The sequence below is a fragment of the Galeopterus variegatus genome, unplaced genomic scaffold, assembly GCF_000696425.1.
Source record: "Galeopterus variegatus unplaced genomic scaffold, G_variegatus-3.0.2 Scaffold688, whole genome shotgun sequence".
Lineage (NCBI taxonomy): Eukaryota > Metazoa > Chordata > Mammalia > Dermoptera > Cynocephalidae > Galeopterus > Galeopterus variegatus.
Window position 1 is genome coordinate 37,393 of NW_007726799.1, and position 25,842 is coordinate 63,234.

General features: G+C 48.5%; 1 protein-coding gene across 1 annotated transcript; it reads left to right on the plus strand.

Annotated features, from left to right (window-relative positions):
* Positions 1 to 2,710: 2,710 nt before the first annotated feature.
* Positions 2,711 to 25,842, plus strand: GRIPAP1 (GRIP1 associated protein 1). Its single transcript, XM_008571417.1, has 26 exons — positions 2,711 to 2,782; positions 4,964 to 5,030; positions 5,159 to 5,220; positions 6,501 to 6,527; positions 7,387 to 7,494; positions 10,434 to 10,584; positions 12,307 to 12,491; positions 12,676 to 12,723; positions 13,416 to 13,447; positions 13,535 to 13,582; positions 13,717 to 13,804; positions 15,256 to 15,333; positions 15,700 to 15,792; positions 16,506 to 16,640; positions 17,416 to 17,511; positions 17,841 to 18,053; positions 18,189 to 18,302; positions 19,076 to 19,153; positions 19,248 to 19,343; positions 19,446 to 19,502; positions 19,606 to 19,705; positions 21,423 to 21,553; positions 23,047 to 23,169; positions 23,303 to 23,396; positions 24,328 to 24,482; positions 25,287 to 25,842. The coding sequence occupies exons 1-26, from the start codon at positions 2,741 to 2,743 to the stop codon at positions 25,377 to 25,379; spliced, it is 2,514 nt and encodes an 837-aa protein (XP_008569639.1). The 5' UTR covers positions 2,711 to 2,740; the 3' UTR covers positions 25,380 to 25,842.

Sequence of the window (25,842 nt, forward strand, 5' to 3'; positions counted from 1 at the left end):
GTACTGGCCAGCTGCCAAATCCAACCAACCAACCAAACAAACAAAAACCCAAATTCATTCAATGGATGGTAAAACAAGAGCTAATCTTGTACTTTCCTTGCCCCAGCCCTGGAATCAGCCCTTTCTCCAAGAGGCCCTGGTTCTTGTTAATGGAAAATGGTAACTGGACAAGATAAATCAATTAGAAGCAGTCTAATTTATTGGAAAAGAAGAAATAAAAATATCTCTATTTTCGGATTATATGATTTTGTACCTGGAAAATCCTGGAAAATCAATGATAAAACTAACTCTAATAATAAAGGTATTCAGTAAAGTGGAAGAAAATAAAATTAACATAGAGAAATCAATGGCCTTTAAATATACAAACAGTAACCAGTTAGAGGATACAATGATAGAGAAAACCCCATTCACAATAGCAACAAAGAAAATAATACACTTAGGAATGAACCTAACAAGAAATGTGAAACAAAAACAAAAACAAAACCTATGTGAGGAAAACTTTAAAATGCATTTGTCAAAACCCATAGATCTTTACAGCGCACACAAAAATGCATCTCAATGTATGCAAAATTTAAAAATCAACCAGGAAGTTAGGGATGGAATTCCAGTATGGAATGGATACTGTAACAACATAATCTAACTGTATTATCGTATGACCTAACCTCACTGAAGTGGGCAGGAGGGGGGCCGGCCCGTGGTTCACTCGGGAGAGTGCGGTGCTGATAACACCAAGGCCACGGGTTCGGATCCCATGTAGGGATGGCCAGTGTGCTCACTGGCTGAGAGCGGTCACAAAAAAAGGAAAATGGACTGGAAATTCCAAGGCTAATGACAAAATGAACTGTACAAAAGCATTTAACTCTATTTGGTAAAGTTGTTTCCCCTAGGCGTATGGGTTAATAATTGTGACACTGTTATACATGTATACTGGATCGTACAATTAAGTAAGTGGGTGGTGGATGGTTGGAGCCAGGTTTCTTACTGTTGGAGTGGGATGCTACAAATAAGCAAGAAGGGAAGGCTAGAATAAAGCATGTGGTACTGGAATATCAGTATGAATTCATGTTTACCTTAAAATACATACAGACGGATACACAGAGAAATAAGTATAGTTATGTGTGTATAAAGTATACATGGGTTAGTACACATACATATATTTCCTAGCTCCTAGAATCATAAATATAGTCAAAAGACAACTGACAAACTGGGAGAAAATATATGCAACATATATTACAGTAAAGTGTTAATGTCCCTAATACAGGTATACAAAGAACTCTCGAAAAATAATGGGAAAAAATACCAAAAAGCCAACAGCAAGAATGAGCAAAGGATGTGAACAGACATTTTACACATTTTAAAAAAAGATGTTAAAATGGTCCTTAAAGATAAAGATGCTCAATTTCACTCATAAAAGAAACACAAATTAAAACTACACTAAGAGAATAGATAAATTGTGGTATATCCATACTAATTTGACTCATCAATAATGGGGGAAAAAATACTGATACCCACAACTTGGATGAATCTCAAAAGCATTATACTGAGTGAAAGAAGCCAAGCACGAAAGAGTACATATTGTGTCATTCCATTTGCAGGAAACACTACTAAAGACCAATATATAATCTACATGACAAAAAGCCGATCAGCGGTTGCCTGCAGTAGGGGGTGGGGGTGCAGTTTGGTATGGGGGCACAAAGGAATCTTTTGGGGAGTGATGGAAATATTCTGTACCTTGACTGTGGTGTTGGTTACAAGGTTGTATACATTTGTCAAAACTCACTGAATTGTACCCTTAAAAAGGGTGCGTTTATTGTCTCTGATGTTTTGCAGACAAATAAAAGAGGGTTCATTTATATAGAGAGATAGGTAGGTAGGTAGATAAAAAGATAGCGTAGCTCAGTAAAGTTCCTTTAATTGCAAAAGAAAAAAAGAGTCCTGGCTGCACAGGCAAATCATTTGCTCCTATGAAAATAAGAAAAAAATAAACCTATACTGAGATACCATTTCTTACTCTCAGATCGGTGAGGGTTATAGTGCATTTTAGTACTTATTTGAATGTTCCTGGTGTTTCATCATCCTGGCTTGTTTTTGTTTTTTAAATGAAGGACTTTCGTTTGGTTCACTTCCCTTCATTTCTCTCAGATATTAACTTATTTATTTAAAAATTTTTTTTCTCTAGGGTATTTTAAATTTATTGGCGGCTATGTCCTTTACCTAACGTGATGTACAGCATCAAGTTAATAAAATCGGTGTCAAATCTTTAAAAAAATCATTTTTTTTAAAAAGGCCACGGGCTTCACAAAAGGTGGGATTCCCCTTCGGGGTCACCCGGAGGAGGGCGGGAACAAGCCCAAAGCAAAGCTTCCGCTTTCATTCCTCTTGTTATTAAGTCACCATTCTCATTAAAGGAGTACCGCGGAAGGGTGATTTTCCGTCGGCAAACACTTCCCTAGCAACGAGTCCACTCATGAGATAGGGATGCCATAATGTCTCACCATAATGGGTGCTCTATAAGAGCTCAAAAGCCAGGTTAGATGACTTACATGATGGCAAAACACTAAGTTACAATTTGTCTGACCTGTTGGTTTTGTTCTCTTCTCTCCATCTCCAAAATGTTGAACTTCTGAATTAGGTTCCTCCTCCTCCATTCCTGGCCAGTGGTTTGGTCCGACCTTAATACTGACAGGAGGCACGCGGTGCGTCTGCGCAGAAAGCTGGCAGGGGGGATGGGGGGAGGAACATGGCGCAAGCTCTGTCCGAGGAGGAGTTTCAGCGGATGCAGGTGCTGCTCGCGGTGGGAAAGACCACCGGGCTGGGCGTCCCGGGGGCGGGGTAGAGAGGGGTTGTGCCACCGGCTCTGAGAAAGGGTTAGATGGGATGGACCCCGAGTTTAAGGAGTTGGTTTGAAGAAGGGAAACTGAGGCTCTGAGTGGTGAGACTATTGGATGCCTTGATACTATTGGGCTCTGAAGGTTGGATTCTGTTAGCCTTGTGGGTGGGGGAGAGCCTCCTTGAGTAGGCGATGCCTTACTCAGACCTGGAGGGGACGAGACCTTTGAGCCCGTGCATGCGATACCATAGATGGTTGATGATAATGTTGGGCTTTGAGGGAAGGAGATCCTGAGAGGGCGAAACCACTTTGTCCGGAAAGGAAGGAAGCGGGCATTGGGCCGTTTGCGTCACAGCGGAGGGAGCCCTTGAGAGGGCAGTTCCATTAGCCGGTGGGAGGTGGAAAGTTTGTGGGAGATACCACTATGCCAGGGGGTTGGGGAGAGACCCCAGATGTTTTCATTGTTCCTGGGAGGTAGAGATCGTGTGCGGAGGTGAAGAGGCTGTAATGATCCTGAGGGGGCGGTACCATTGCATGATTGGGGTGATCCCATTAGGTCTGGGGTGAAGAAGGCCCTGAATGGGTAATACCACTAATCCCTGTTGGGGGGAGGACCAGAGGAAGTTTAAGAGTGATACCTTGGACTGCATGGAGGGGAGGTACTGGACTTTTGGGAGGTACCCTGACTGGGGACTCTGACCACTTAATTTTTTTGAAGGGGATTCCGAGGCGGGATGAAAGGCCATAGCATTGCACCTTGAGTGGGCCCTTGTTGAGAGAGTTCTTCACTGGGGAGACTGAGAGGGGAAAACCTTGAGTAGAGTCCTGTGGGGGGAAGTGAGGAACTCTGAGTAAGGACAGGTAATCCTATTGGTCCTTCAGTGAGGAAAACCAGCTGTCTCTGTGTGAGGGACACTGGGGATGGAAGGGTGAGATCATTTGACCATGAATGGGGAAGACCACTGTAACCTGTGGGGGGGATTCTAAGTGAGTGAGAGTAATCCAACTGGCCTACCCAAGGCCTTGTAGAGACTCTGAAGGGTGTAGGGCCATCCCATTGGATCATGAATGGGGAGGTGTCAAGGGGTGTGGGGGGACCTTTGAGTGAGGAAGATTGATCCCACTGGACCATGAGTGAGGGCAAAACCACTGGGCTCTGTTGGGCAGGGACTCTAAGGGGGTGCAAGGATGTTCCAATTTAACCAGGATTTACTGAGACAGGTCACAGGTTCCTGGGGAGGACAGGGGCAGGAAAGATTTTGTAGAGTCCAAGCCCTCTGACCTTGAGTAGACCACCAAGGGGTGGGAGATGGAGGCTGGTGTCATGGGAGGAAGGGAAAGGTCCTGGTGGAGTAATGGACAGTGAGTGTGTCTGGAAAAACCAGCCTCAGGGCCCTACAGGGCTGGTAGGGATGAGCGTGCTGTTTGGAATGGCCCATACTTCACTTTTCCTTAATTGTATTTGTTTGTTTGGTGGCTGGCCGGTACAGGGATCTGAACCCTTGACCTTGGGGTTACAACACTGAGCTCTAACCAACTGTGCTAACCAGCCAGGCCTCCCTTAATTCTTGAAGGGGTCCTGGATATGTTTTGAGAGCTCTGGGGGTTGGGGACCCTAGGAAGCCCCCTAACTCAGTGAAAGTTGGGCAAGCAAATACTAAACCCTCTTCCCTTGGGAAAGAGGGAGGGAGGCAAACCCCTGCGCCGCTACCCTCAAAAGTCCTCCAGGTCTGGCCAGGAGGATGGATAACATTCACCCCTGACAGTGTTCAGTGTGTGAAGAGGTCAGGCAAGATGATGAGGAGGAACATCATCCTGTGGGCATGGAGAGGCATAGAACACACATGAACAAGGGCCTGACTGGGTCAGAGCTCTGTCATGGCCTTAGTGCAGAGTGAAATGGAGGGGTGGAAATGGAAGCAGCAAGGAGATAGAGGGGTGAGGCTGGCTGGGGTTCTAAGTGGAGCTGGAAAATGTGGGACAGGAGCTGAGGGCCTGGAAGCTCATTTAGGATGCAGCATACACAGGTCTTAAGAGTGGCTAAGGAGGCACATGGAGGGCACAGGGTCCCTCATGGTGGGGGTAGGGGCACTTTCTTGATCAAGTCTTTTTCCTTCCCTGCTTCTCCTAAAGGCTCAGCTCCTGGAACTCCGGACAAACAACTACCAGCTCTCAGATGAGCTACGCAAGAATGGTGTGGGTGAGCCAAGAGGGTCTCATTAGATGGGGGTGACTTTGGGGGCAGGTTTTCCCTTGGAAGCCTGGCAGGAAGACCTTTCAGCTCCTTGCCACTGCCTGAGGCTAAGATTCCCTCCTCTCCCACACCAGAACTTGTCAGTCTTCGACAGAAGGTCGCCTTCCTGGATAAGGAGTTCAGCAAAGCTCAGAAGGTACGTCCCTCCCCCAACCCAGCCACTCACCGGTGCTTCCCTCTACCCATCTGACTCACTCATCTATCCAATGAGCACCTACAATGAACCAGACCTAATGTTACATGCTGTTTTCATGCAGTCATTTAAAGAATTCTCATGGAAGTCTCTTTCGTTTGCTAATTTTACCTAATCCTGCTTAATTTATTGATTAATTTAAATTTACTCTTAATTCATTTCTAATTTCAATTTACTTACTCATTCTTATTTACAAACTTTAAAAGTCAAATTTATCAGTAAATCTGCCTTGAATCTACCTACTGTCCTGCACTCACATTCCTGTCTTGTGCTCCTACCTCCCATCCCTGTTCTGGTACTGTTGGTAAAATGAGACCAAAACCACCTTTCAGATCGTCTATACAGATGAGTTAGAATATAACCTAAAAAAAAAAATTAATTAAAAAGAAAAAGAAAAAGAATATAACCTATTATGGCCCCTCAAGGTGTTTATGGTCCTCCTTTGTCTCCCTCTTCACTGCTGTGTCCTCATGCATAGCACAATGTTATACATAGTATGTGCTTGGTAAATATCTGTTGGATGAAGACATACAGAATGGAGAAAATATGGCAGTCAGGAAGCTGGGCTTCTCTTTAGTAGAGTGCTGATTCCCCAATCCTAACAATTCCCTCAGCTGCCTAGCAGGGGAGTGGCAGTTTCCATTTTGCATGGGAGGGATCCACATAGGTGTTTGGACAGATGTAGCAATGAAGCCACAATTTATTTTTTTTTTTTTATTTTTTTTTATTTTTAAGATGACCGGTAAGGGGATCTTAACCCTTGACTTGGTGTTGTCAGCACCACGCTCAGCCAGTGAGCTAACCGGCCATCCCTATGTGGGATCCGAACCCGGGGCCTTGGTGTTATCAGCACCGCACTCTCCCGAGTGAGCCACGGGCCGGCCCCAAAGCCACAATTTCTGAGCCGGGAGATCCAGCCTAATAAAGGTTTCAACGCAAAGATCCCCTGACCAGCTTCAGGAGTCTAGAGGAAATTATGATGTCTGTGTGCTGCAGCACCAAGGCAGAATTCTCATTCATTTATTCACTCACTCATTCGTTCATTCCATCATTCCTGTAGGTTCCAAATTGTCATATAAGTTCTGTGGTTGAAGATACTCCCATCCTGCAACCCCTATCATCATTGTCCCCCCTTCACACTTGCTACAATTGTCTCCATATCCCAGGGATGGGGGTCCATCTCTGTTCACTTTAACTCTCTTCTCACCCGCCCCCCCCTTTAGGCACTGAGCAAGAGCAAGAAAGCTCAGGTAAGGGGACCCATGGTGGGTAAATGTGTCTGGGAGACTGTCTTAGCAGGGATATTTCTGTATGCTGGGATCTCCTTGTCCTGGCCTTTCTTCCTCTGCGTGAACCCTTGCGTCTGTGACTTACCTCACAGCCATGTATTTCTGTGTCTGTCTTTGTTTTCCTGTGTTTGTCTTGCACAATGTGCCTCTCTCTGTATGTCTCTTTCCTTCTCCCATTCTCTCTCTTTATCCTTCTCTCTGAGTCTCTCTCTGTCACTGTCTGTCATCCTGTTCCTGTGTCTCTGACTCTTGTTTCTCTCCCTAACCTTCCATTTGTCTCTCCCTGACCCTGGTCCTATCTCTGTTATCATTTTTCTCTTTTCTGCTTTCTCTTTCTTTCTCTCTCTGACTCCTTGTTTCTCTTTCCCCCATTCCTCTATCTCTTCTTGACTCATTTCTTTCCCTGACCCCCTGTCCTCTCTCTGTTCTGTTCTCTGCCCATTGATTTCTCTCTGTTTTGATTTCTCTGTTTTCCTGTCTTTTCTTTTTCTCTCTCTCTCTCTCCTGAGTCCTCTCTCCCTATCTTTCACCTTTCCCCCATCTGTCTATCTCCCCTCTCCCTTATCATCATCTTCCCGTCTCTTTCTCCTGGCTCTCTCCCTCTCTGTCTCTCTCTCTCCCTTCCCATGTCTCTCTCCACCCCCTGTCTCTAATTTTATCCCTCCCTGTGTCTCTCTCTCCCTATATTACTTCATTCTCTGTACCCTATGTTCTTCCTCCCCCCTCCCTCCTGTCATTTTCTCCCTCTCTCTGTTTCTTTGCCCTGCCTCCCCATCCTTTCTGCCCCTGGTGGAGTCCTGGCCCATGTCTGCCACTGCAGGAAGTCGAGGTACTGCTGAGTGAAAATGAGATGCTGCAGACAAAACTGCACAGCCAGGAGGAAGACTTCCGTTTGCAGAACAGCACGCTTATGGCCGAGTTCAGCAAGGTGCTGGGGCCCGGGATAGCTGAGGGGGAAACGAGGGGCAGGGGCTACCTGTGCTGAAATGACAGCAGCAGAGGGTGGTTGGACAGGGTCTGGCCCTGGAGCACTGTCCGTGGTGCTGAAACAGGTCCTGGATTGCTGTGGGGGGCAAGGGGGCAGTGATTTGACAGATGGGGCTACTCACTGTGCTGGGATTAGAAGGCTTTGAGCCCTGAGGTGAGCTGGTTCCCAGCCAAGTCACTCCTTTTCTTTGAGCTTCAAGTCTCCATGTGTACAATTTGGAGCTGATGCTATGGAGCTAAGGGTTTTGGGGAGTTTTCGGTAAAGTTCTTATTCTTAATATGGTATGGAAAGATGTTCGAGTTGCTTCCATTTTCTCTTCCTTGCCTTCATCTGACATGAGCCTGGGGTTCTACTTCTTCCACATAATTCATCCTGGATCAGCTAATTCTATCTCCTCACTGATTTTAGTGTCCTGGCTGTTTCTAAACCTACTGGGCAGTTGAACACATTATCTTTTGTTCCTTTATCTATCTTCTGTATCCATGGTTAATAGCTTTCTAAGTTTTTAGTGTGTTTTAAGGAAAAAAGCCTGATGATAGCAAAAATGGTATTTCCAAGGCTCCACCTGAGAATATAGTGTTTACCTTAAAAAACAAAACAAAACAAAAGAAACCTTGAAGTAGGTACAATACCAGGAGAGGCAGTGTTAGCAAATAGTGGTTACAAACAGGGACTCTGGAGCCAAAAGGCCTAGATTAAAATGTTGGCTCTTGGGCTGGCCAGTTAGCTCAGTTGGTTAGAGCTTTAGCCTTATAACATGAAGGTCACGGGTTCAGATACCCACCCCAGCCAGCTGCAAAAAAACTTTTTAAAATCTTTCCTCTACCTTTTACTAACTGTAACCTTGAACAAGTCACTTAACCTGCCTATTTCTTGGTTCCCAAATGTTTAAAATGGAAATGCTGATAATAACAATACCTGCCTCACAGGGCTTTTGTTAGGATTAAATCAGTAAATGTATCTGAGTCACTTAGAACAGAGCCTTGCACATAGCATCAAAAATAGAAGTGATAGCTATTAATATTATCTTTTTTTTTTTGGCAGCTGGCCAATATGGGGATCCAAACCTTCGACCTTGGTGTTATAACACCGCGCTTTTAACCAACTAACTAACCAGCCAGCCCACTATCCTTTTATTTATTTGTCTTCCCTCTAAAATATTTCTTGACTTTTAAAAAGTTTTATATTTGTCCTGTTGCTCTGCCCTGTCTCAGCCCTCACTATATCTTACCTGCTCTATTTCTACCCTTTTCCCTGGTCTCCTCACTTGTAGCTTCCCCTACCAGTCCACTCCCCAGAGGTTGTTCTGGCCTGCAGGTCTTACCATATCACTCCTTTAAGCAATAACTTTTAGTTCCTCCCCCGCTCCCTGACCCCAGTTTAGAGCCCCTGGTGTTCACTAACTGCAGGCCTCACTGCCTCGCTTCTCACTGCTTCCTGCCTCCAGCCTCCATGGTATCAGGGTTCTTGCAGGTTGAGGCAGGTGCAGGCATTCTTCCGTAAATCCAGCCCATATTTCCCTGTGCCTGCCTTAGGCTGGGCACTGGGCCAGGTGTAGAAACCTCCTTCATAGTCTCTTTCCACCTCCTCCCCAAAACTGGAAGTGCTCACAGAGAGATCTGGGTTCAAAGCCTGTCTCCATCCCTAATTTGCCAAGACATTTCAGCTCAATTGGTCCTTCAATTCGTAGTTATGAACACCTACTATGTGCTCTATGTTTTGGAAATACAGTTGTGAACAGCACAGAGTGGTGTCCACACTTGGGTAGCTTACATTCTGGGGTGGGATGGGGAAAAAGATAACATAGTAAACAAATAATAATAGTGATAGCTGACGTTTATATGGTGTGTACTGTGTACCAGGCACTATTTGAAGTGCTCTTCATTATTCACTCATTTAATCCTTGCAACAAGCCTATGAGATATTAGTATCCCTATTTAACAGATGAGGAAAGCTGAGCCCCACAGGAAGATTAAGTAATTTGTCCCAAGGTCACATGGCTTGTAAATGACAGCATGGAAATTCACATCCAAGCAGTCCTGTTTCAGAATCTGTGCTTGTGACCTTCTGTTACAAAATAAAATTTAATTGTAATAAGTGCTAAATAAGAAAGAAATGAACAGAGGGCTGTGATAGTATTGGAATTTCAGTATTGAGTGATACTACTTTAAAAGTGACATGAGCAGAGTATTGAAAGATGCAAAGAAACCAGTCGTGTGAAGAACTGGCTGAAAAGAATAGTGTTCTGGGTAGAAAATATCTCAGGCAATAAAATAAAAATTCTCTGTGGGCCTCAGTGTTCTCACCTGAAAACGGGGACAAGGGATCTTCTCAAGACTGCTGTGAGAGCTGTCCTTTAGCCAGGAGTTGAGTGGGGTCTGGCTTAGTTTTATCTGCCCTATCTACCTCTCCAAGGCCAAGGGCTGGCAACAAGGGAGCTATCAGCAGTGCTGGCTCTGGAAGTGCCCCGAAAGCTGTCTGTGGTGTCTGGGTTGAGTGGGAGCTATCCCTGGGCCTAGGATCCAGGATACAGACCTCTCTACAGAAGAGGGGTGGCAGTAAGGCTACCACAGTGCTGACAACTTCCAGAGGAACCTGAGGTCTTGGATTGCATCTGTGAGGTTGGGAGTGGGCAAGGGGAAATATTTTCTCAGTATCCTCATCTTCTGACTCTGCCATTTAACAAATGTGTTAGTTTGAAGTTGTTTAACATCTTTGTGCCTCAGTGTCCTTATCTGTAAAGCGTGAGAGCACCTACATCATAGGGTCACTATGGGAATTAAATGAATTGTAAAGTGCACAGCCAAGTGCTATGTATGTTTCAGCAAATATTGTTCTGATTCTCTGCTTCTCTGCCACCTCTCTCTTCCCCTGCTCAGCTCTGCAGCCAGATGGAACAGCTAGAGCAGGAGAACCAGCAACTGAAGGATGGGATTGCTGGAGCAGGGACTGCCCAAGTTGGGCCCCTTGTGGATGGGGAGCTATTGAGACTACAGGCAGAGAACACAGCATTGCAGAAAAATGTGGCAGGTACATGGAGGCCCTCCTGGGGATGTGGGGACCTCAAAACTCAAGTAGGGCAAGGCTGTCGTCCTCTCAGGGGAAGGGGGAGGGCTTTAGAATGAGGCTTGTCCCTGCTACGGACCAGTCTGTGGTTTTGGACAAGCTAGCTATTTCACCTCTCTGAGTCAAAGCTTCTTCATCTACACAGCGCACATAGTGATGTCTGCTGCCTGGAAGATTGTAGTAGAGATAAGAGGTGTTATCATTCTACGTTTAGTTCAGTGCCTGGTACCTAGAAAATGTCAGAGATTAGCATCTTGAATGTCGAAAAGGAGATACTTGCTAAGTGGAGAAAGTGAACAAAGGAGCATTGGGAAGATACTGAGCCCAGATTGTAAGTGGGGTGTGGGATGAAAGCTGAAAGAAAGCTTGGTAACGTGTGGGAAGGGCCTTGGTGTGTGAATCTTTGAGAGCAGCTGGGGCTTGTGTGGTGGTGGGTACTGGTTTAATGATCAGGAGGGAGACTTGGTAGAATGTGGGTGGGAATTAGGAGGTTATAGGAGGGATTCAGCTGTATGTAGGGGGTGGAGCATGGTGGTGTGACCTTGGAGGGATGTGGGTAGGGCTTGGAGGATTGAGAATGAGGCTTGGTGCTGCTGCTGCTGTCTCCACTGCCTCTGCTGGTCAGATTGGGACCTTTTGCCCCTTAGGAGAGGTGTTGGCCACAGATGTTTACCTCAGTTTATGTCACTGTCGAAGAAACAAAAAATAAAAGCAAAAAATAACACCGTAGTCATGAAAACTTAGAAGAAAAGAAAAACACACACAAAAATATTTCCCCCCTTGTGATTCTTCTGTGAAGGTACTGTGTGTGTGCGTGCATGTGTGCGTGTGTGCTTGTGTGTGTCTGTCCCACCCCGGGCAGGCTGGGTCATGCTGACCTCTGTCCCAGACGCTGTGTCCCCCACACTGCCCCCTGTCACTCAGTGTTTCCGAGAGGCCCCTCTGAGCTGGCCTGCGGGGTGTGGGGAGCCCCCTGGGTGGCAGGTGGGGCCAGAGGTCAGCTAACGGGTCTCCCACCAGGCCCACCAAGCAGGGTCCCCAAGGCTGCCCAATGCTCCCTGAGCACATGCTGTAACTGGTGGGACAGTTCTAGTGGTGGGCATCAGCATCCGAGCCTGGCTTGGGGTCTGGGGAAGGGTCCTGGGTGGAATCCCAGCCCCAGAACCCTGGATCATCATGTCTTGTCGCCCCACTCCCCATGTGTTTGTAAATTCTCTGGCATCTTTTGGCCCCGAGGAGGTTTTTTTGGTTTTGGGGGGGCTTTTTTTTGGTGGCTGGCCAATATGGGGATCCCAACCATTCAACTTGGTGTTACAAGGCTGCACTCTAGTCCACTGAGCCAACCAGCCAGCCCCGAGGAGGTTTTTAAATGAGTTATTTACTTCTCTAATCATGACAATTGCTATAAAATAAACAAAATTAGAAAAATTAAGAAAAGAAAAGAGAGAGAATGGGTTTTGGGAAACCAGCTTGGGCTAATTTGATGGTAGACAGGATCTTAGTGGTTGGTAGGACTTAAAAGATTTGTGAGAGGGGTGGATGGGACTGAAGCTTCATCTTGTAGGCTTGTGGTTATTTGGGGCAGAAACTCTGTGATCTTAGGGGTCAGAGGCCCGTTCTCCCTCTATTTGAGGCATGGCAAGGGAGACAACCTCATCCATCATTTATCCCTGTTCTACCCACCAGCCCTGCAGGAGCGCTGTGAGAAAGAGGCCAGGAGGTCCTCAGTTATCAGTGAGGGCCATAGGGACCCCCCAGGGGGCCTGGCCCCCACTGTCCTGGCCTCCATGCCATTGGCAGAGGTGGAGCTGAAATGGGAAATGGAGAAAGAGGAAAAGAGATTGCTCTGGGAGCAACTGCAAGACTTGGAGGTGAATCTGGGTCTATTGGGGCTGGGATACCTGGAGGCAGGCAGATGCCTTAGCTCTGCGAATGGTCCCATGGAGATGTCTGTGACATGACCCTCTTGTGGGCTGAGGAAGGCAGGAGGGCAGCGGAAGGCCTCTGCCTTCCCTCATCCTTGCTAACAACCCCATCTCTTATCTTCCCCTGCAGAGCTCAAAACAGGCTGAAACATCCAGGCTGCAGGAGGAACTTGCTAAGGTGGGGCTGCTGGGCTTTTCCCTGAACTTTGCCCCACTCCACTCCCTACCTGGGCTTCCTCTGACAGGGCAGAAAGAGAATTGTACCCTTTTAAAACCTCAGTTTCATCATCTGTAAAATGGAGATACTCATACTTATGTCTCAGAGTGGCTTTCAATATGGAACAGACTAATGTGGTCTCACTATGTCTTTTGAGTAGCATGCACCGTCCCTTCTATCTCCTCCCAACTTTGCCCAGTCATTCATTCATTCAAACATTTATAGACTCCTCCTGGCTCTTATCTTGGGACCTGGAGGCCCAGTGGTGAGGCAGCCAGTCATGATCCTGCTTTCCAGGTCCCCCAGCCTAACCATTCTATGACATGGCGTTTGGCCATGGTTTTTTGGGCATAAGTGCTGGGCTTTGGAGCCTGAGGTATCTGAGTAGAGATAATATTGTTGCTGCTCACCGGCTGGGCAACCAAATTACTTAACCCTTATAAGACTCAGTCTCCCCATTTGTAAAACCAGTAGTACTCATTTCTCAGGGCTGTTTTGAGGATTCCACAAAATAACATAAATAAATCCTGGCTTCCAGAAAGGCCTTAGTAAGAAGTATCTACAAATATTAAGTTTGTTTTGTCTTTATTATTAATACTATTCTCATTATCACTTGTCTGCACACCTTCCCTCACCGCACCCCCCTCCCCCAGCTCTCTGAGAAACTGAAAAAGAAACAAGAAAGGTAAGTTCCTTTTTTCTAGGGGTTTTGGGGGAGTAGGGGGATTGACTTGTGGAACTGACTCATCTACGTCTGTCTTTCTGTGCCCAGTTTTTGCCGTCTGCAGACAGAGAAGGAGACACTGTTTAATGACAGCAGGTAACTGCTAGGATTGGGGGCACTGGTGGACAACAGGGACAGTGCCCAGCAGAATTAACTGAAGACCACAGGGGCAGACCCGGGAGACTGGGCCTCAAGCCATGCCCAATGCTTCTCCTCCCCATCACCTATAGGAATAAGATTGAAGAGTTACAGCAGCGGAAGGAAGCCCAGTTGGCTCAAACCCAGAAGCTACAGCAGGAGCTTGAGGCTGCCAATCAGGTGAGAGGGGCTGGGTTCTGAGATCCCTGTGGTAGAGACCAAGGCTGGGAGTCTGGGGAGGTCTGAGGTCCACGGAGGCTGGATGGGGAGTCTGAGATTTCCTGTGTTGGAAATACAGGGACTGGATAGGTCCTAGGTCCCCTAAGAGCTAGGAAAATGGGAGCCAGGGAACCCCAAGAGCCCTAGGAGTTGGGATAGGAGTCTGCATGAATATCTCGGGGGGCTGAGGACTTGGGGGTTGTGTGCCACAAGTTTGTATGAATCTGAAATTCCCTGGGGTTGGAGACAGGAGCCTGGATAAGTCTGCAGTCATTAGGGACTGAGACCAGGAATTGGGGTGAGTCTGAACTCCCTGGAAGCTGGGTGACTTTGAGATCTTTAGGGGCTGGGATGTCAGTAAATTTGAGACTCCCAGGGGCTGAAGACATGGGAGTTGGGTAGATACAAGACTTTCAAGAGTGAGACAGTTGGGCTGGAGGCTGAGTACATTTGAGATCCTCAGAGTCTGGGGACTGGTTTGGGCCTGAGACACTTAGGAAGTGGGACCACGTGGCTGGGCAATCCTGAGACCTGGGGGCTGTGAACAAAAAGCTGGTCAGCCTGAGACCTCAAGGGGCTGGAACAAAAGTCTAGGTGGGTCTGAGGTTCCTGAGGATTGAGGGCTTGATAACTTTAAAGCCTCTGGATTTTCCCCTAGAAGGGACAAGTTTAAGGTCCCTTGGAACGGAGGATATGGTGGCTTGTGGGTCTAAGGCCCTTGGAAGCTGGGGACATAGAAGCTGGGACAGGAGTCTAGGTAAAGCTGAGAGCCCCAGGAGCTGGTGGTTAGCTGGGTCTGAAGATCCCCTGAGACTACGGACCAGAGTAACAGGTGGGTGGTGGGGACAGGGGGGATGTGAGTCTGAGACCAGGAGCTAGAATCTAGAAGATTGTATGAGTCTGAGACCTCTAGGGTTTGGGATTATGAGTTTGAGTGGATTCGAGATTCTTGGGAGGTAGGGACATGGGGATTGAGTAAGTGTGAAAAATCCCTGGTGGTTGTGGTCAGGAGTCTGGGTGAAGCTGTAGTCCCTGGGTGCTAACTGCATCTCAGATCCATGGGGGCTGAGTGTGTTTGAGAATCCTGGGGCTCTCAAGCTGGAATCTGGGTGAGTATGAAACCTCTTGTGGATGGGGGCTGAGTGAGTTTGAACCTTCCAGGAGCTAGGGCCAGGAGCCTAGGTGTGTCTGAGGTGCTTGGAGGCTGGGATCGAGGGGTCTAGTGTGTCTCAAGCCCCTGGGATAATGGCTTGGAGTCTGGGTGAGCCTGAAATCTCTGATGGCTGGGTAGTTTGAAACCCACAAGTGCTAGGGGCATGCTGTTTGTTGGGTGGTCAAAGAGGGAGTCTATATGGTTATGTGCACCCCAGGGGAGGCTGAGGTAGGCCCCCCTGACCTCCTGGTCCCCACAGAGCTTGGCAGAGCTAAGAGATCAGAGGCAGGGGGAGCGCCTGGAGCATGCGGCAGCTTTGCGAGCCCTACAAGATCAGGTATGTTGTACTGGGAGGGCTCAGGGAGCTGGGGTTGAGGGTGAGACGGGCTCAGGGAGCTGGGGTTGAGGGTGAGACAGCCTGAGTGTTTACTGTGTTTACTATACAGGCAGGCAAGGCCGCAGGGTTCCTATTCCCGCAGTCCGTGTGTGTGTGTGTGTGTGTGTGTGTGTGTGTTTCTGTCTGTCTGTCTGTCTCCTTTCTTGGCTGCGTGTGTGTTTCTGTCTGTCTGTCTCCTTTCTTTCTTGGCTGCGTGGGGGGGGGGGGGTTTCTGTCTGTCTGTCTGTCTACTTTCTTTCTTGGCTGCGGGTAGGTCCTGTCATCCTGTTCTAGACCTGCTCTCACCTGTTGTGGGGGTGGGGCCAGGTGTCCATCCAGAGTGCAGATGCGCAGGAACAAGTGGAAGGACTTTTGGCTGAGAACAATGCCTTGAGGACTAGCCTGGCTGCCCTGGAGCAGGTACAGGACGCCTGGCAGCCCTCCCCAGTTCCCCCATCTCCCTCTGCTTCTGGTCCCTAATTCCGGCAGGTGGGGTCTGGACTCCATGCTGTTCTCCTGCCTCTGTTTCTGTTTCTTCTTTCTGTTGGCTTCCAGCGGTCTTCTCTCTGGCCATCCATCCCTGCTTCTCTTGCATTCTAGTTTTTCTCCAGTAAAGTGCACGAAGTATACTAATGTTAAGTGTACACTCAGTGAATCATCTTCCTCTCATCTTCCTCTCTCTCTTTCTGTCCATGTACCCACTACCCAGATCAAGATAATGCAGCATTTGCAGTACCCCAGAAGGTCCCCTTTACCCCTTCCCAGTCAGTACTCCCCAGAAGTAGCCATTATTCTGACCTCTAGCAACATAGACTCATTCTGCTTGTTCTTTAACTTCATGTAAATGGAATGGGACACTCTTTTGTCTCTGGCTGTTTTCCGGCAGCATTATATCCATGAGGTTTATCCATATGTAACATGAGTCTGTTCTTTTATTGTTATATAGTATTCCATTATATGAATATACCACATTTATCCATTCCCCTCATTGTTTTTCTGTTTGAAATTTTCTTTCTTTTCCTGGTTCTCTTCCCACCTAACTCCCTGTCTCCCTGGAACTGGGGGGCCCTCTCCCTATGCCTGGCCCCTGGGGCCCTTTTTACTCTGCTTCCCATCACCACCACTTTCTCCAGATCCAAACAGCAAAGACCCAAGAACTAAATATGCTCCTGGAACAGACCACTGTGCTGACAGCTGAGTTGCAGCAGTGGCAGGCCGACTACGAGGACCTCATGGGACAGAAAGATGACCTCAACTCCCAGCTCCAGGTGACACCTCTGGTTCTGGCTTGTCTTTTGCTAGTTCCCTAGTACTGGTGTAATGGGAAGACTGTAGACTCAGGAGAACCAAGGTTCTAATTCTGGTTCCCTAACTTATTATCACCTGTGTGTCCTGGGACAAGTCATTTTACTTTTCCTAGACTGAGTCTCTTCCGTTAGTTAGCATATCCATTCTGATTCCATAATAGACATGAGAATAATAGTGGATTAAATAAGATAGTAGTTTAGTTCTCTCTCATGTAAAAGTCCAGTTAGGTTGTTCAGGGATGGAATGATGGTTTTCCAATCACCAATGACACAGGGTCTTTCTCCATTGCTGTTCTGCCACCTTCAACATAAGTCTTCTATCTTGACATCCACGATGGTTGCTCAAGCTCCCCCACCATTATGTTTGCATTCCATCTGGAAGACAGGAGGGAAGGGAGCAGGAAATAGCATGACCCTTTCCTGTAAGAGGATAACTTAAATTACAGTCACCACTTCCACACACAGAAATTAATCACATGGCCACATCTCACTGTGAGGGAGGAGGGAAAACATCTGCTAGATAACCATGTGCCCAGTTACAAATTCTATTGCTAGGGAAGTAGGGGAGAATGAATACTGGGGAGCAACTAGCAGTCTCTGCCATATTTCCTATCCAGAAATTGAGATCATAACACCCACTTTACCAGGGGGAAGGGAGATGGTCTACCAGATGGTCCTGGGTGACTGGTACCTACTGGAGGTCTTTATCAAACTCATCCCCTTCGCTCTTGATTAGGAGTCATTACGGGCCAATAGTCGGCTGCTGGAACAACTTCAGGAAATAGGGCAGGAGAAGGAGCAGTTGACCCAGGAACTACAGGAGGCTCGAAAGGTGGGGCAACACAGGGGGAAAGCGGGGAGGTATGGGGGTTAGGGATTGGCCTAGTCCATGGGATGGAGGGAGGTGATGTGGCAAAATACATGGGAATGGGAGGGGAAGGAAAGTTGAATAGTTCCATGGTTGACCAGTTTCTAGGACAAACCCATGAGAATGGGAGGGGGAAGAAAGTGACCAGTTCCTTGAGGATGGGTGAGTAACCTAGCTAGTTTGGTGGGGTGGAGTTTGGCTAGTTCCTTGGGGATGGGGAGAGGGCAGTGGGCTTTTTTTGGTGTTGGGGGAGGAGGTTGACTGCCATCTTGGCCCTCCCTCCTGGCCCCCAGAGTGCTGAGAAGCGGAAGGCCATGCTGGATGAGTTAGCAATGGAGACGCTGCAGGAGAAGTCACAGCACAAGGAAGAGCTGGGAGCAGTCCGACTACAGCATGAGAAGGAGGTGCTGGGGGTGCGTGCCCGTTATGAGCGTGAGCTCCGAGAGCTGCATGAAGACAAGAAGCGGCAGGAGGAGGAGCTCCGTGGGCAGATCCGGGAGGAGAAGGTGGGTGGGTAGATGACAATGCCCTTCCTCATCTAAATCCTGGGGACTACAGCACTGCTGATGGGCCAATGGATGGCATGTATGTAGTGCCTACTCTGCCTGCCTGGCCTACCATGACAGTCTGCCCCCTCCCAGGCCCGAACACGGGAGCTGGAGAATCTCCAGCAGACAGTGGAAGAACTTCAAGCTCAGGTACACTCTATGGATGGTGCCAAGGGCTGGTTTGAACGGCGCTTGAAGGAAGCTGAGGTGAGTTGGTGGTGCCTGGTGAGGCTCAGAGGCCAGTTGGGGGGAACCCATGCTGAACCAGGGAAGCAGGAGTAGTCAGGCCCTGGAACTTCATGAGATGTCCTAGACTTGTGGGTATCCCCACAATTCCCCTCTGGGGGGCATCAGAGGATGGCCAACAGAGAGGGCAGAATGTCAGGTGTGCAGGGCCACCTGCCTTTGGAAATTTGAAAAAGCACCGCTTCCTCCTGAAACTGTACTTGTATCAGGAAATTATTGTAATATACTGATTTTGTTTGAACAAGACCTTTATTGCCATTTTCTGGAAAACTCATGACAATACATGAGAGGTGACATCATACAGCAAGCAGTGAAGAGCACAGACTGGAGGCAGTTGTTTGCCTGGGTTGACCTTGTGCAAGTTATCTGACCTCTCTGCGGCCTGTTTTCATCCTTGGTAGAAAGGGAATAACAATAATACCTACTCTCTAGGTATCATGGGAGGATTATAGAAAATGAGTTAATATATGTAAAATCCTTAGTACATTCTTGGCATATAGTAAGTGCTGTGTTATGTTTTGTTAAGTAAAAGAAATATAAATGCAAATCCAGGTCTGAGACATAATTGGCGCAGCCCAAGATGTGACACTTCTGCATACTGTGTAGGGGCATGTGGTGTTCCCTGCAAGGGGGTCTTTTACGCATACCCTCAGGCCCTGCTGCAGTCTCTAAACCCCTAACTGGGCATGATGTCTTCTGAGGGGCTTTGGCCAGACCTGGGATTTGTCTCGTAGGAATCCCTGCAGCAGCAGCAGCAGGAACAAGAGGAAGCCCTCAAGCAGTGTCAGGAGCAGCATGCCACCGAGCTGAAGGTGCGATGGTCTTCCCCTCTCCGGGCAGTGACGGGCCCTTGTGGGAGGATGGAGTCTTCCCAAGCTGAGGCCTGAGCCACTCTCTGCTTTGCAGGGTAAAGAAAAGGAACTACAGGGTGTGCGGGATCAGCTCCAGCAGGCCCAGGAGGAGCGGGATTGCCACCTGAAGACCATCAGCAGCCTGAAGCAGGTCAGTGGTACCTCCATGGCCCCAACCACAGTCCTGGGCCTCACTGTGCAGCACTGGGACAGGGTGGGGGCACTCACCAGCCATGCTTCCTCTACCCCACAGGAGGTGAAGGACACAGTAGATGGGCAGCGGATCCTGGAGAAGAAGGGCAGTGCTGCGGTAAGGTGGGGTTGTGCCCAAGCATGGCCCCTCCTGGCCTGAGGCCCCCCCACCTAGGGGCCCACTGGGCTTCAGCCCTTATCTGCCCCCGGTCCCCCCACAGCTCAAGGACCTTAAGCGGCAGCTGCACCTGGAGCGGAAAAGGGCAGACAAACTGCAGGAGCGGCTGCAGGACATCCTCACCAACAGTAAGAGCCGCTCAGGTGAGGGACCAGGACAGGCAGGGGAGGCTGAGGCTCAGGGGGGCAGGGCTTGGGTCGGCAGGCTGCAAGGCCTTCCCATGCCCCCTCAGCGAGCTCTCCTGCCTCTTCTGTCCCTCTTGAACTCTGTCTTTTATCTTTTTTCTGTGTTTACCTTTTCTCTGTGTCTCTCTGAGTCTGTCTTTCTCTGCATTATCTGTGTCTTTCTATCTCTGTCTCCTTTTTTCTGTCTCTCTCTGCTTATGTCTGTCTTTTTGTTCTCTCTCTCTCTCCTCTGTATCTGCCTTTATCTCCTTGCTTTCTTTCTCTAGTTCTCACTTTTTCTCCTTCCCCCTTTTGCTTCTCTCTCTCTCTTTATCTCTTTTTCTCTCTCTACTTCTGTCTCCTCTCTTTCTCTCTGTCTTCTGTCTGTCTCCCCACTACCCCACAAACACACTCCCACATCTCACTTGGTGTTTCTAAATCTACTGTATGCATTCTCTCATTCTATAAATCCCCACGCTCAAGTCGAGGGTCCCTGATATGAAACCCTCTGAGTCCCTGCCCTCCAGGAGCTCCCAGTTGAGCTAGGGACACAGACTTACACACACACAGCAACACTGCAGTGTTTTCATTATACAGCTAATCCAATCCACGTTATTTCTGCCAATTAAGGAAGAAGACATTAACACACACAAAAAAAACTTGGCCTTTTTTAAAGATGGGGATGGCTTATAAATACATTCAAACAAATAAGGTGCAGTAATGGCACTGCTGCATCTCTTAGCTCACTGACTTAGAGAAAACTTGCTCTCTTGTTTTCCAACTTGGGGTACCCATGGAACCCCACTGAGCCACCCTGCCCTTGTTGGAGAATCCTTAGGATGTGGTGTCAGCCCCTTCCCTGACACCCAGGAGCAACTGCAACAGCAGTGGCTCAAGCTCAATGTCTGTGTTTTTTTCATTCTTTTTTTTGGGCAGCTGGCTGGTAAGGGGATCCAAACCCTTGACACTGGTGTTATCAGCACCACGCTCTGACCAACTGAGCCAACTGGCCAGCCCAGTGCCCATGTTTTAAATGATATGGCAAAACAGATGTCTCTCTCATCAAATCAGTTTCTCACTGAGGCACTCAGTCTTCTGAAGTAAGCTCCTTTTATAAAGGAGGAGTTTTGTTTCTGTTTTATTGTAGATTGATGTAAGAATCATGGAACAGATTAGTATTGTGTACAATACCTTCTCCTTGTCTGTTAGATTAAGTTGAGATTTAGGTGCATGGCTACGAGAGTCTGTCTCCATCTTTTCTTCTGTCTCTGCTCTGACTCGTGGCTTTCTCCAGTGTCTGTTTGTCTCTGTTGTCTGCTCTGGCTTTCTGGTTCTCTCTGGTGCTCTCTCTGCATGTGGGTGTGCCCTGTGTCCTCTTCAGCTGTCTGTCTTCCTTTCTCTCTACCCTGAGTTTGAGTGCGTATGCCACTGAGACCCATGTGTACCACACCGCTGTCTTTCTTCCGGCCTCTTAAACTTTGACTCTCTGCTGTTATGTGTGTTTGCCTAGAGAGGCAGCTCCTTTTTCTATTTCTGTCTCTCCCTGTCCTACTGTCTGCTTCTGCCTTTCCCCAGGTCCAAGTGTCTCTTTGCCTCTTTTCATCTCTGTCAAATCTATTTCTGCCTCTTCCTCCTGGTTGCTACCCCGGGACCCAGGGGGATTGAGGCTCAGGTTTCTCTTCCCTCCACTGCCCAGGCCTGGAGGAGCTGGTTCTTTCAGAGATGAATTCACCAACCCGGACCCAGACAGGGGATAGCAGTAGCATCTCCTCCTTCAGCTACCGGGAGATCTTGCGGGAGAAGGAGAGCTCGGCCGTTCCAGCCAGGGTAAGGGGCAAGGAAGGGCCTACAGCCCCAGCTTCTACCACCCCAAATCTGGGACCCGCCCTTTTCCCCTCACCTGCAACCATCTACTCTGAACCCAGCACAAACGTTTTCTTGTCATCTTCTCCCCAAACTTACAACTTGGATTCAGATTGCTCCATGGGGGATTGAGCCAATCATTCTCTCTGATCCTCTGTTTCATCATCTGTGGCCGATTCCACCTTTCTTGGCGCCATAAAGTATGTGGTTCATTGTAGGTGCACCATCCACGTAGGAGATTCCTTTTTCCAACTTATAATGATCACTCAATGTTACTGCCATCCTCAGGTCAGCTTCCTCACCAGCCACTTTTATTCGGAAATAACATTTTTTATTATCCCATAAATAGTATGTGCATTATAGAAAATTTTTTAAAAACCACAAACGAAGGGCCGGCCCGTGGCTCACTTGGGAGAGTGTGGTGCTGATAACACCAGGGCCACGGGTTCAGATCCCTATATAGGGATGGCCAGTTGGCTCACTTGGAGAGCGTGGTGCTGACAACACCAAGTCAAGGGTTAAGATCCCCTTACTGGTCATCTTTTAAAAAAAAAAAAAAAAAAAAAACCCACAGACGAGCAAAGATTTTTTAAAAATTTAAATATCAAAAAAATCACATTTTGGGCCGGCCCGGTGGTGCACTGCTACAGTGCGCCGCTTGGGAAGTGCGACGGCGCTCCCGCCGAGGGTTCGGATCCCACATGCAGACCGGCCGCTCACTGGCTGAGCAAGGAGCGGGGGCAACACCGAGGGTTGCGATTCCGTTGCCGGTCCCGGTCCGGTACGGGCGCGACACTGAAGGTTGCGATCCGTTGCCGGTCACGAAAAAAGACAAAAAAAAAAAATCACATTTTGACCATACAGAGATCACCATTATAAATTCTTAGTTCATACCCTTCCACATCTCTCTCTTTTTAAAATCTAAATGAGATTATGAGTAACCTGTTTTTGTTCAGCTGATCTCTCTACCTTCCCAATTTGATGAAGTTTCATCTCATTTAATACTTTGACCTTAATCAGATTTCTCTAGTTGGCTCCATGATATCCTTTATTGCTGGTTTAGTTTCAGAGCACATGTTATATCTGGTTGTTTTATGTCCCTTAAGTCTCTTTAATCCAGTGTATTCCCTTTTTTTCCTCACACCAACTTGTTGAAGAGATCAGCCCAGTTGACCCGCAGGAAGGGTCCCACCTTTTGGATCTTTCTGCTGGCTTCCTGGTGGTATCATCTAGCTTGTTCCTCTTTTTCCTAGTTTCCCCATCAGCTAGAAGTGAAATCTCATTTGCTACAGGATCTCCTTTAATCCTTTCAATACAGCTCTGATGTGGTGGTTACTCTCTACCCCCGTTTAGGCAGAGGGGAATACAGACACACTCCCCCACCTACCTTCAGCCTGGCTCTCCTTATCAGTCTTGACTCCCGTCTGGGGTGGGCCTCTCCCCCCTCTTTCCTGCAGTCCTTATCCAGCAGTCCTCAGGCCCAGCCCCCTCGGCCAGCAGAGCTGTCAGATGAGGAAGTGGCTGAGCTCTTTCAGCGGCTGGCAGAGACACAGCAGGAGAAATGGATGCTGGAGGAGAAGGTGCTGTGTCTGCCTGCTCATCCCAGCTTGAAGTGCCCATGGTGGGGGGTGGGGAGGGTCGTCTGGCCAGACTCCTCTTCATGTGTGAGCATGTGCAGTTGAGGGGTCTGAGGTGGGCTGGGCCATCTTGCAGGTGAAGCACCTAGAGGTAAGCAGCGCCTCAATGGCTGAGGACCTCTGCAGGAAGAGCGCCATCATTGAGACCTATGTCATGGACAGCCGAATTGGTCAGTGCACTTCCCCAGCCCTCAGCCCTGCTCTGGCCTTCACCTGCCCCTCCCTCTCTGTTGTTCTGTGCTGGGGCTTCTCTCTCGCTCTCCCCTTGGAACTCAGGGAAGCCACTGATCAGGCCATGACCGGTGGAGGGGAGATTAGGGGAGCTCTCCCTTTATTGCGCTCCCCCCTTCTCTCTGTGTCTCTGTCATCTCTCCACTCTCTAGCGTGTCTCTCTGTCCTTTTCTTTCTCCTTTCTTCTCCCCGTGTCTCATCTTCCTCTTCTCTCTCTTCCTTTGTCCCTTTTCTCTGCCCCCTCCTTCATCTTCTCTCACTGTCTATATTGCTCTATCTCCATGAATTTTCTTTTTCTTTTTTTTTTTTTCTTTTGGCGGCTGGCCAGTACAGGGATCTGAACCCATGACCTTGGTGTTATAAGGCTGTGCTCTAACCAACTGAGCTAATCGCCAGCTCTATCTCCATATATTTTCTTTTTTTGTGGGGGGTCCTTATCTCTTCCTCTCCTCCCCGTCTCTCTCCTCCTCTCTTCTCTCCCTCCCGTCTCCCTACCTTCTCTCCTCTTTCCTCTCCCTCTCTCCCTGTCTTTTTATTTTGTTCCTTTCTTTGAGACCTTCTTCTCTCACTGATTTTCCTTATTAATCAGAATAATACTGACTGGCATGCACTGAGGGTGTACTGTGTACTCTGTGCTTCACATGCAGTCCTATGCATTTTTCTGGTTCCATGAGGTAGTTATTATCCCTATTTCTCAAGGTCTCATAGCTAGTGACAAAGCTAGGTTTCACATGTCAAAGTGTCTACCCCCTACATAATGTGGCTTCTTCCCCTCCCTTCTCCCCCACTCTGTTTCCCTCTTTTCTCTGGCTCTGCTCGTCTCTCCTCTGGCTCTGCCGAGGGGGTGGTTCTCAGCCTGGGCCCTTGCAGATGTGTCTGTGGCAGCAGGCCACACAGACCGCAGCGGGCTGGGCAGCGTCCTGAGAGACCTAGTGAAGCCAGGTGACGAGAACCTTCGGGAGATGAACAAGAAGCTGCAGAACATGCTGGAGGAGCAGCTCACCAAGAATATGCACTTGCACAAGGCAAGTGTGGCCTACCAGCCTATCCCTTTGTCCATCCAGCCACCTGCCTACCTGGCCACACAGCCCCTGGGTCATCTGCCAGTCCCCAGTCCACCCACCCAATCCTGTCCTCCTAGCGATCCCCCACCCATTCATCAACCACTCTTTCATGCTTGCATCTTCCATCCTCCAATCAACTTATTATCAGTTTAGTCTTTCACTCGTACCTCTGTTCTTCCATCCACCTATTCATCCATTCATACACTCACCTTCACCCAACCATTTGCCCATCTGTCCGTCTACCCATCCTACTATTTACCCATCTAATCATCTGCTTCATGTCTTTCCACCCACTTCCTGACCTACCGTGCACCCTCTCTGTGTGTCTCTCTCTCTCCTCGTCAATCACCCCTTGTCTTACCTTTCACCTACCCACCCAGTGACCTGCCTGTCTACCTGTTGGCCTCCATCTGTTTGCCTATCATAGATCCCCCATGCCTCCCCCCATATGTCCATTTGCCCAACTGCCACCCAAATATTTCCTCCATCTCTGGGGGAGTCAGAAAGGAATCAAACCCAGCTCCTGCCTTTGAGAAACAAGTGCACATTTAATAGAAGAGAAGGTGGTGAGGGTGGCTGTTGTGTCCTCCAGCAGCAGCGTGCCACAGCAGGTGACCCACCCCCATGTCCATAGCTCCAGAGGCTCCCTGCCCTTTCTCACTTTTCCGAGCCCAGCCTGCTGCTGGAGGCTCTGTGAGCTTCTCCAAGTCCCTTCCCATCCCAGGCCAGGCACAGCTGGCCCCTGATGGCTTGTTTGTTTCTTAGGACATGGAAGTTCTGTCCCAGGAAATTGTGCGGCTCAGCAAGGAGTGTGTGGGGTCTCCTGACCCAGACCTGGAGCCTGGAGAAGCCAGCTAAAGACCTGCAGTCTGCACCCACTCCCTCCCCTTCCCACCCCCCAGGATGCCATTCCCTTGGGCTGTGGTGGGAAAAATGGGGGCCCATTGAATAGGTCGGGAGACTGGACATTAATGGGGCTGGAGGCCTGATGGCTGGTGTTAATGACCCTGTCTTAGGTCAGAGGCCCCCAGGGAGTGGGGCTCCTGAGGGAAGGAGCAGAAATTTCTCCTTCTTGGCCCTGGCTCCCAAGGGGTTTCTGCCTTCATCTCTGCATGAGCTCTCCCTCCCAGAGACCAACTCTTTTTTTATTTTCTTTTATTTTTTAATTTATGTCTGGAAGCCTGGCTACTCTGCATTTGGGATTGGGGCTGTTGGGCGGGGGTGTAGTCCATGTTCAGCATTCTAGCAACATGTGTATATGTATGTGTGTGTGTAAAGGCTGTGCAGCCAAAATACCATCTGGCCAGATAGGCCCACCCAC

What these genes read in the sequence shown, in the direction of transcription:
- GRIPAP1 (XM_008571417.1), top strand. Translation starts at nt 2,741, where the DNA reads ATGGCGCAAGCTCTGTCCGAGGAGGAGTTTCAGCGGATGCAG. An exon ending in ATTGCAGAAAAATGTGGCAG is followed by an intron (nt 10,585 to 12,306) that starts GTACATGGAGGC and finishes TCTACCCACCAG; the next exon opens with CCCTGCAGGAGCGCTGTGAG. An exon ending in GCTCGGCCGTTCCAGCCAGG is followed by an intron (nt 21,554 to 23,046) that starts GTAAGGGGCAAG and finishes TCTTTCCTGCAG; the next exon opens with TCCTTATCCAGCAGTCCTCA.